The sequence below is a fragment of the Solanum stenotomum genome, chromosome 4, assembly GCF_019186545.1.
Source record: "Solanum stenotomum isolate F172 chromosome 4, ASM1918654v1, whole genome shotgun sequence".
Taxonomy (NCBI): Eukaryota; Viridiplantae; Streptophyta; class Magnoliopsida; order Solanales; family Solanaceae; genus Solanum; species Solanum stenotomum.
In genome coordinates this window covers 28,460,015-28,470,826 of record NC_064285.1, presented here as the reverse complement: position 1 = coordinate 28,470,826, position 10,812 = coordinate 28,460,015, and the positions used below count along the sequence as shown (strand labels likewise).

The 10,812-nt window shown below is 29.9% G+C and overlaps 2 protein-coding genes across 2 annotated transcripts; both read right to left on the bottom strand.

Moving 5' to 3' along the window:
- Positions 1-6,369: 6,369 nt before the first annotated feature.
- LOC125861410 (uncharacterized) lies at positions 6,370-7,538 on the bottom strand. Its single transcript, XM_049541318.1, has 2 exons — positions 6,981-7,538; positions 6,370-6,813 (listed from the first exon to the last, which is right to left on the bottom strand). Exons 1-2 carry the CDS (start codon positions 7,536-7,538, stop codon positions 6,370-6,372), a joined length of 1,002 nt encoding a protein of 333 aa, XP_049397275.1.
- LOC125861409 (uncharacterized) lies at positions 7,535-9,798 on the bottom strand. The gene is made up of 5 exons (XM_049541317.1): positions 9,775-9,798; positions 8,571-9,103; positions 8,138-8,478; positions 7,663-7,872; positions 7,535-7,590 (listed from the first exon to the last, which is right to left on the bottom strand). The coding sequence occupies exons 1-5, from the start codon at positions 9,796-9,798 to the stop codon at positions 7,535-7,537; spliced, it is 1,164 nt and encodes a 387-aa protein (XP_049397274.1).
- Positions 9,799-10,812: the final 1,014 nt, after the last annotated feature.

The window sequence follows — 10,812 nt, the reverse complement described above, 5'->3', positions numbered from 1 at the left end:
TCATACACCAATCACAATTCCCGCCCACCCAAGCCTATCAGTTTACACGCCACCACCCCACTACCCCCATATTCACAATTACACGCCACCACCCCACTACCCCCATATTCACAATTTTCACTCCCATCTTCCTCACCACTCCATCATCACATTCACAACCGTCCATCCAATCTTTCTCACAACAACAATCGTCACTCTCGTTATGTTTCTCATCATCAGCATGTCTAAGAAGCACACTGCAACTCCTCGAAAGAGTGTCAGATCTGTTGAAGGAACTTATATTCATGAAGATCATGTTCCAACTTTCAATATATTAACTCAAACCCCTCCGCCTAAAAGGGCTGAAATTCCGAGGGCTGAAATTCCGGCGGCGTGTGGTTCATCTAGGTTGAAAGATAAAAAAGAGAAAAAAAATGAAGCAAAGAAAAGGCCGATTTCGACAAATCAAAAGGGGAAGAAGAGGAAGGGGAAAATTTGTGAAACCCCTTCCGAATCTAATTCTGATTTTGTTAGTGAAACAAAAAAGAAAAAAGAAAAAAACAACAAATGTAGAAGTTGCTCAATCTTCAAAACCATCAACAAGAAGTACAACAAAAAAGAAGGAATCAGAAGTACCAACATCCAAAAAACACAAAAAAGTTGTTAGGGTAAGTACTTTATTTAATTTTATTCAACATTCGCCAAAATAGTGATTTTTTATATCACATTATGCTTATTGTTTTTTTCGAAACATTTGTATGTGTGAAAAATAGTTCGAAATATGAATAAAATGTGTATGAATATGAGGTTAAGTTTGATACAATATTGGTATGTACTTTGATACAATATTGGTATGGTAAATGGTATGAATTGTGTGTTAACATTGGTGGGGTGGTCTATTAATTTTGTATAGGGTATGAATTATTTAATTACTCTGTTTTGTATAAATTTAGAATAATATTAATATGAAATTGGGATTTTTCCTATTAAGAAGGTTTATTATTCAATTTATCCATTAATGTATTAAAATTGTTAAATTATTGTTAGCGTATTTCGATAAATTTATGAAAATAGATTGATGAATTCAACAGTGCAAATGAAGTTGGTATGATGTTTGAATAAGTTTGGTGTGAATTTTTTTATAAATATTGCATATGGCAATACTAAAAATATGTATATGCATGTGTATGAAACATGAATAATATTTGTATCCACACACTGATGGAATGAAACTTGAATAACATTTGTATGAAGTGTATTTTAATTTAGTATAAACAATTTTTATTTTATAGGCAAGGAAGATATACACACACTAAAATTATGTATATGCATGTGTATGAAACATGAATAATATTTGTATCCACATACTGATGGAATGAAACTTGAATAACTTTTGTATGAAGTGTGTTTTAATTTAGTATAAACAATTTTTATTTTATAGGCAAGGAAGATATACACACACTGGTCTTCATGTACAAACATGAATGTTTTTGCTGATCTATTGGATTTCCTTGGGCAAGAGAGGTTTCAACAATTTCTCGAACAAACATCTTTTGGTGTATTTTATGACATACACCACATAAAGATTCAATGTCAACTATTGCGACATTTGATGATTCTTGAATCTGAAAATGTCAGAGACGACATGTTTGTTGTGAAAATAAACGGTACAGAATTACGTTTTGGAATCAAGGAATTTGCTGCGATAACTGGTCTTAAATGTGGACTTCTTACTGATTTTTTTTCAGATCCGTATATTCCCAATAGAATTATCTTAAAATATTTTGGGGCTATGACTAAAGTTCCCAAGTTAGACTTCTTCAATAAGTTTAAACATGCTAACTTTTTTGAGTCTGAAGACCGCTTAAAAATTGGCATTCTGTACTTTATTACTTCATTTTTGACTGGTTCGGAGGCCTCAAAAACAACCATTCCTAAATTGTATTTTGATTTGGTTGAGTCCGGTCAATATGTTAACTTCCCATGGGGCAATGAATGTTTTAGATTAACTCTCAAAGCTTGCAGCCGTAGATTGGGAAAGAATCCTACGTCATTCAAATTCAGTCAATTCCATATAGCATTGCAGATTTGGTTTTATGAGTGTTTTCATCCTTTTGACAACTCAGTTGCTATCCGTGTTTCAAATGTCACACCGCATATTCTCAACTGGAAGACATCGAATGAGAGTATTTTCTTCGATGACCTAAAGAATACAATTTTCAGAACACATGGCAACCAGGTTATCGTTTAGTTATTGTCATTTACTAATTATAAGTTATTACATTTTTTTTTATAAATTTTAGTTCTCATATCTTATTTTGTTATCACAGCATAAATTCAGAAACATAGTGCTTACTAAAGAAGAGTTAAATGCCATGGATCAGATCAATTTGCATCAATCTTCTAGTCAACATGAGACAGAAAATCAAGCAACATCAGAAAGGCACGATGCTGACTTTGACGAAAAGTATGTAGAGTTGAAAAAGGAAATTGCGGAGGTATACAATTAAAAATTATGATTTAATATTTTTTTAACCATATTACAAAGATTTTATACACCTTTTCAATGTTTAATGACAGGTTCGGATGGAGTTGAAAGAACTGAAAGATAATGTTATTTTTCAATCCCTGTATCAATTAACTTTTATTATTTATGTTTCTGTAATATTTTACTGTTTAACATATATGTATACATCTATTGATAAGGTTGACAAGCACATGACCGACATGAAAGCATATGTCGACAATTCTACAAAGTTGATAATTGAGGAGATTAGGTCTTCAAGAGGTCAACCATCACAAGCAACACACCAACAGGTATTAAATGGTTTTACAAGTTAAAAAACTGAAACAGTTGGTGTATCATGATATGAAGTGTGTATGTGTAAGTAAATATGAGATGAAGGAATTTAGTCTTAAGTTAGTATTATTTTGGTATGACCAAATTCTATGCATGATTTTACAATTTCTACTGTTTCATATTGGTATTAAATTGGTATGACCAAAACGTTTATACAGATTATGCCTGTTTAATTATTTTCATTTTTTGTCTGTTTAATATTTGAATTAAATTGGTATGATTTTCCAGTTTTGGTAGTGCTGTTATAAATTTTTTATTAACTTTCTGTATTAATAATGTTTTGACTATTATTGTTCAATTTTTTATGTTGGTTCAATTTTGGTATTAATACAGTATTAAATATGTGAAGGCAACATTAGTGAAATGTTATTGTTGGTTGTTTAAACTTCTGTATTAATCTTGTATAAATTTTATATGCGACAGTTTTTCGCATTATTTTATGATTGAATTTTATATTACGTCATCCATTAGGATGATGCCCGTCAACATGTTGAAGAATCTGAAAAAGCTCCAATGGATCAGCCTTCAGTTTCAATGAGAGAATACGTTCATACTTCAAACACGGATGGTATGCATTTCAATCTTATTATGATATGTATATTCACTTTCAAAGTTTGTTTAACATTTTTTTTGAAAATATATAGATGAAGCTCAGAAGTCAAATGACCAAACAATTGGTGTTGTTTTTAATGTTGATATACCTGGATCATCAAATTCAAAACCACCAACATTGGATGATTATCCAGATTTTACTATGACACAGATTGTTGCACTTGATCCAATTCTCAATGCTAACACAACCCCAGATGTGCAACCAAGAAATAGGAACCCCGGCAAGTATGACACATCTCCGTATATTCGGTTCTCAGAAGGCGAAAGCAGTTCAAGAAGAGTTCCTATTTTATTTTGTATTAAACATCCGTTTGAAAGTCACAATGGATTTGAGGTTGCAACTGGGTTGATCGATGAGTTTAACAAATGGGTTTTCAAAGATGTCTCATCTAGGCGTGGCAGGTATATGTATAAATAAAAAATAAAGCAATCTTTTTTCTTTCAATATTATCCAATCAATTTGTATACACTGTTTTTAATATATTCTTACTGTTCACAGGAAATCTGCTTATTCAAAGCTCAAAGATAGTTTTGAACCTCAAATGGACTTTGGTGTTGTCAAAGTTGCAGAAAAGGATTTTTTCAACATAATGGTTAAACCTGACAGGCCTTGGGAAGACGGGGTAAGTCTTATATATAAACCTTTTATAAATGTCAATTTAAAACTCGTATTCCTTATTTTTGTACTTATATTTGTAGTTTCTGTTTAAAATATATATATCCATGTTGTATGCATATTGAATGATTTCTGAATAAACTTGGTATACAGTGTTCATGTATGCATTTGTTATGATATTTGATTTAATTTGGAATAAAAATAAACTTTCATGAACATTCTGTATATATCTGAAACATTTTTTAATGTATTTTTAAATGTTAACAGCATGTTAATACCATTATGTATTATCTGCGAAAGAAGGCAAAGTACTCTTCCATACCACTATCATACAGTACGGTTGACTGTTGGTTTATGACGTGGGTTGATAACATTGAGAAACAATGGAGAGAGTCAAATTGCGACATGAGATCCATTTCTCCGGACCATGATGTTGGACAGTGCATTAGAGGCTTCAAACTGCTTGCCAACATTCCTTGGGACAATGTTGACAATGTCATTATTCCTGTCAATATTAGTGAGAAATTTCATTGGTTTTTGGTTGTATTCAGAATCAAGCTTAGATGTCTACATGTATACGACTCAATGAAGGGAGGAGTTGTTCACACCAAGAAAGTAAATGAAGCAGTTGGTAAACTTGCAACAATGATACCACTATTTCTGACGAGCACTAGATTTTATGGTAAAAGGCTTGATTTGTATGCAAATAAACTCCCTAAATATGTACACAAGTCTCAATCCGACTCACTTGATATCAAGCATATGATGCATACTCCTCAACAAGAAGATATTTCAAAGTACGTATTTTTATACTTAACTGATTTTATTAGAAAAGAGTTAAATTAATTTATTTCTTAAAATTTTTTTTCTTTCTTATTTTTTTCATTTTTTCAGTGATTGTGGTTTGTACACATGCCTATTTGCTGAATACATCAGTAATGATGTTTTTGATATGTGTTCTATTGATATCGATGCAAAGTACCATCGTCAAAGGTATGCCACAATCCTTTGGCATTATGGAAAAACAAAGAATGAGGATGGTGCGATCAGTGAGAGTGAAGTTACTGGTACGGTTGCTAGCAAATTTGGTGGACCTCGCATAGCAAAAGAACATGTTCCGGATACCACCAACTATCCTACACCAAGACAACGGACAAGAAATTAGATATAGTCTATTACACCTTCTACTTTTTTAGAACAACATTTTATTTTTTTTTAACTTTTGGACAATTTTTTGTGTTAAAGTATTTGATGATATATAATATCATCTGTTTAATTCCAATCAGATATCATCTACAAAAGAATTACCATTTATCGGGATGCCAGTTATATACAGATTTCATACCAGTTGGATTCACTACTTGGGGTATATATTACACATTGAATATACCATTTTCCGGGACGCCAGTTTTATATTCTAAAGATATTTTTTGATGGAATGTGTATGAAATCGAATTAATACATGTATGAATTTGTACAAAGATTTTATATAAACTGAAGTTAGTATTTGAATGACACCCTGAATAAGATTGGAATAAAAATTGTTTTAATTTCATTTATAGTGGGACACAATTGAAAACCAAATTAATATTCATGATAAACTACATTAATATCTCAAGATACCAAATGCATTCCACAATTACCTTGTATAATTATCACTAATATTAACAGTATCTTATATATTAAATTGAAATAAATTTTATTTACAACAGTATGCAATTTGTATGATTAAAGAATGCATCACGTATAAAAAATGAACAGTATATTAAACACTTAGTTATAATGCATTTCAAACCAATTATTTTTAATTCCAGTCAGATATCATCTACAAAAGAATTACCATTTATCAGGATGCCAATTATATACAGACTTCATACCAGTTGGATTCACTATTTGGGCTATATATTTCACATCGAATATACCATTTTTGGGTATGCCAGTTTTATATTATAAACATATTTATGATGGAATGTGTATGAAATCTGATTAATAGATGTATGCATCTGACTTTAATGTTTTGATTGTAGGAATATTGTATGCATGAATTAGTATAAAGATTTGATATTACTCAGGATACCAAATGCATTCCATAATTACCTTGTATAATTATCACTAATATTAACACTATCTTATATATTAAATTGAAATAAATTTTATTTCCAACAGTATAAAATTTGTATGATTAATGAATGCATCGCGTATAAAAAATTGACAGTATATTAAACACTTAGTTATAATGCATTTCAAAGCAATTATGTTTTATATCAAAACAAAAAATGAGTCTATAAGACAAAACAAATAATCATTTTTTTTGCACAGGATAATTTGAACATGTCGTCCTGTTGTGGCCAACTTGACGACATCTACTACAAGTAACTTTAGACCTTTTGAATTTTACATCAGCAAACCCTTTCCAGCGTTTCAGTTGTGGTCTTCCTGCTGCTCTCTTTGGACCAGGCGGCATCAATTTAGGCTCTGAAACATAACTTGGTATATCCCATGTACTCTCGCATGGGAGAGGTTCAACAGGGATGGCATATGTATCTTGAAAATTCTTCAGGCTATAAAAAGGAGAGCAATAATCTGTTTCATGTAGTCTTCTGTATCTAAGAACTGCTATTCCATGCCCGCACGGTATCTCATCATTTTGAAATCTTCCGCAACTACACATCTTAGTGTTTAAATTTACTATGTACCGCTTTGGTCCATCAACAACAGCATGCATATCAACTGTTGATGGTATTACCTAACACACAAAAATATTGCTCATTAAAATACTGTTACAAAAAAACGAGTCACAAAAAAAAGGTATTGTTTATTCTAATTGTCAATTTATACAAAATTAATTCAATAATCATACTAATTTAATACATGAATAAATTTAAATAATAAATAATAAAGGGAAAATCATACCCTCATACTGCTAGACAAAGCAATACTTTTATGGAGCACAAGATCATATTTTTTTGTAAGCTCTGATCTAGTTTTTGCAGCCTCCTCATTGTGCTTATGAATCCATCTTTGAACTGTTACCCTCATAAATTCAAGAAGTGAAATCACTGGCAACCTCCTTGCTATCCTGTTAACATTATTCAAAGATTCGGCTATGTTTGAAGTCATGGTCCATGTTCGCTTACATTTTGAATACGCCCTTGACCACTTGCTATACCCGATATCATATAAATAATCTCTTATTCTTGGATCTATCTGGTCTATTCTTTGCATAATCGCCTCAAATTGTTGTATTGTATAAGCCTTTGCCATTGTAAAAAATAGCTTCTTCAAATCTTCAGTATTCCTATGGAAGTTCTTCAAAACATTACAGCATAAGTGCCATATGCATGCAAAATGTTCCAAACCAGGATATACTCTTGTAGTCCCTTTCCATATGCTCTCGTTTCTATCTGACATAAAACACATGTTTTCCCTTTCTCCATATGCTTCCCTAAACTGTTCAAAGAACCAGGTCATGATGCATCATTCTCAGAATCCACTATGGCATAAGCAAGTGGAAGTATGTGACCTGATGCATTAATTAAAACAAATATCATACAAATTTATTGTTGATTATAAATGTAAAAATTTTTAAAAATACCTCCTGGATCCATAGTGCTTGCAGTCAACATTGTACCACCATATGCGCCTCTCAAAGCTGCCCCATCAACAACTACAATTGGCCTACAATACTCCCAACCTCTAATACATGCTTCTAATGCAACAAATGCATATAAGAATTTATCACATTCCGTCCTTTCTAATTTTAAAACTGAACCAGGATATGTCTGCTCCAATATGTATAGATAACCTGGAATTTTTTCAGTTTTTACAATTAATTTTATAATTATATAGCTGAACATTACAACACAACAAATATACTAGCTGGATAAAACATGGAAACCAATTATATTCAAATTATATATAGAATGGATACTAATTGGATACAGAAAGTAAACAAAATGGGTATTGGGAATTCAATATGTAAACAAACTGCATGCCAATTTGTTGCATTTTTAAAATTCACACCAATTCAGTCAGTAATATAAAATACAAAATTAAGTTATAAAAAAAACCTGGAAGTTTGGCATATGATTCTGCTGGATCTCCACGCACCAATTTTATCGCCTTTTCTTTAGCTCTCCAGGCCTGCATGTATGTTAGCGCAACATCATGCACTTTCAAAACGTCTTCCGCTATATCTTTTGGACTGTATACAGTCGATGGATCAATAAATTTATCCATTATTAAAACAGCTACAACATCAGTTATTCCCTGACGTCTTGCATACACTCTATCTCTAACGGAACAAGTGTGTTCCGTACAGTACTTTCTAATTTTAAATAGCTTCGATTGATTCAAACATGATGAGTTCATCATCCAGGAACAATTATCAGCAGGACACTTCAGGTAATAACTGTTTAAAAAACAAAAAAATTCCATTAAAAACTGATATACTAAATACACTACAAAATAAATACAAATTCAAACAAAAAATAAAATCCTTACCAAGATGAACTAGAACGAGTCACAAGAAATCTGAATTTTTCCACAACTCCATAATGTCGCATAACCTCCATAAGTGTTTCTTTATCATTGTAAATCTGATTTTCAGTTATAAATAAATTAGAAAGGTCACTGATTACTCCATTTCCTTCATGAGTATTCTCATCGACAACTCCATCTAAATTCACTCCTATCAAGCGGATGGAGTTGCTAGAGTATAAATCAAAGTTAGTTAGTGTTCTACTAACATTAGAATGTCTCCTATCCACAACAACTACAGAATCCTGATTATCTATTGCTATATTCTTCAAAGTTATGCACAATGGATATTTCGTAAAGAAATCTACATTAGATTTCTTTTGATCTAAAAAAACCTGCACACCTACATCATTGTGGATACTAACAGGGGGACATCTATCACTAACTATATATTTTATCTCAATATTGTGAATATTAGCATCTATCATTAGCTGCGATGTTATCGCACTTACTAGACCACTATAAAGACTAGAATACTCATATATAATCCCCTCCATCTGAAAATCAACATATTTACCTGTTTCATTAAAAAAGCTAAAATTAGTCTTACATAATAAATAAATAAAAAATTACACACACTTGTCATTATTTTTTCATTCTCGAATCATTCATACAGTAAACTACAAACATATTTCATTTTAAAAAACATACAACAGATTTCATACATACTTAATACAGCATTCATATATACCAAAATTTATACATTTCTCATACCAAATAGTTCATTCCTTTCGCACAAATTTATACATAACTGAAAAACTTATACAAATAATAGCATTTTGAATTTCATACCAACTTAAAACATTTTTAATACACTTATTCAAACTTTAAAATAACTTTTTTTTCTAACTAGTTAACACACTTTCATATTAACTTAAAACAACTGTCACCTATTTCTTCAAAAGTCTAAACAACTTTTTTTTCACCTTACTGAATACAATTTCGTACCAAATTAATTATAATTACACTAAACCACTACCAAAAAACAGAAATTTACCAAAAAAATCACTAATATTACAATTTCACAACAAATAATAAGTATTATGAACAAAACGTATTGTTTATACAAAAAAAAATATCACATTCAATGTAGTTACGCTTTACATTTTCATTTTTTTCTATTTCATTGAAATCCAAATAAAAACAGTAAACAATTAAAAATAATAACCTGAAGCAATCCATCTTCCGCCATGTTTAATTAATATCGATACGTAGTTGTCCATCACAAAAAAAAACACGTTTTTCAACAAAAAAAAAATAAAAAAAATTGCCGACAGTCTCAATTTCTGGAAGAAAAGACGAAGAGAGAGAAACATAAAAGAAAAATGGATAACAAATCTGATTTTTAAATTAATTTTAACAAATTGGAGTGAATTAAGGAAACTGAATATTCTTAATTAGTTTGAAATTCCTTAATTCGTGCTAATTAATAGTTATCTTAATTTAATTCAAATTTAAAAGCCATCGCTATTTCCGTTTTTTTTCATTTTTTCATTCTTAAACGTTTTATTTTAATTTCTTTTTATCAGTTTATTATTTTCAAAATAAAATATTTTTAATTATTAGAAATACTTTTTTATTTTAATAATATGTTACAACCTGAAATTTTTAATGTTATAACTTGAAAGTCTAAATCTGCTGCTATAACTCGAAAATATTAGTATAATATATGTCATATTAGAAATTTTCACATCTATATATAATAGGAGAGGAAAAAATGCCACATGTCAGTACCACAATTATTCTTGAATTTTTAGTTTTAAAAATGATATACTTAGTTAATTTAAATAATAAATTCAATTTTAAAAACAAGCAACAATATAAAACAGTTTTAGAAGAAAAACAGTTTTGAAACATAACGTTTAAATTCAATTTTGAAAACAAATAACAATATAAAACAGCTTTTTAAAAAGTAGTTTTGGAACTTAATGTTTAAATTCAGTTTTAAAAATAATAACAATATAAAACAATTTTTTTAAAAAAAACATTTTGAAACTTAACGTTTAAATAACTTTAAAGCATATTTAAGCAATATAAATATAAATAATAGTAATGAAAATATTATTATATAAACAGAAAAATATAAGAAATTATTATATCAAAACTGTCCAATACACATCTATTGCTACACAGTTTTTAACGCTATCTAATTATTTATTCTTTTTTTAAAAACATATGTTGTTTCTAAAAAATAAAAAGAAACTTC

Bases quoted from the DNA above. Each gene is read 5' to 3' on its own strand.
- LOC125861410 (XM_049541318.1), bottom strand. From the start codon at position 7,538: ATGACCTGGTTCTTTGAACAGTTTAGGGAAGCATATGGAGAAAGGGAA. The intron at 6,814-6,980 runs GTATGATTTTCC...TTTGTGTGTTAG, and splicing joins CTTTGTCTAGCAGTATGAGG to GTAATACCATCAACAGTTGA.
- LOC125861409 (XM_049541317.1), bottom strand. From the start codon at position 9,798: ATGGCGGAAGATGGATTGCTTCAG. The intron at 8,479-8,570 runs GTAAGGATTTTA...TTTTTTAAACAG, and splicing joins ACTCGTTCTAGTTCATCTTG to TTATTACCTGAAGTGTCCTG. The intron at 7,873-8,137 runs GTTTTTTTTATA...AAAAAATTCCAG, and splicing joins ATCATATGCCAAACTTCCAG to GTTATCTATACATATTGGAG.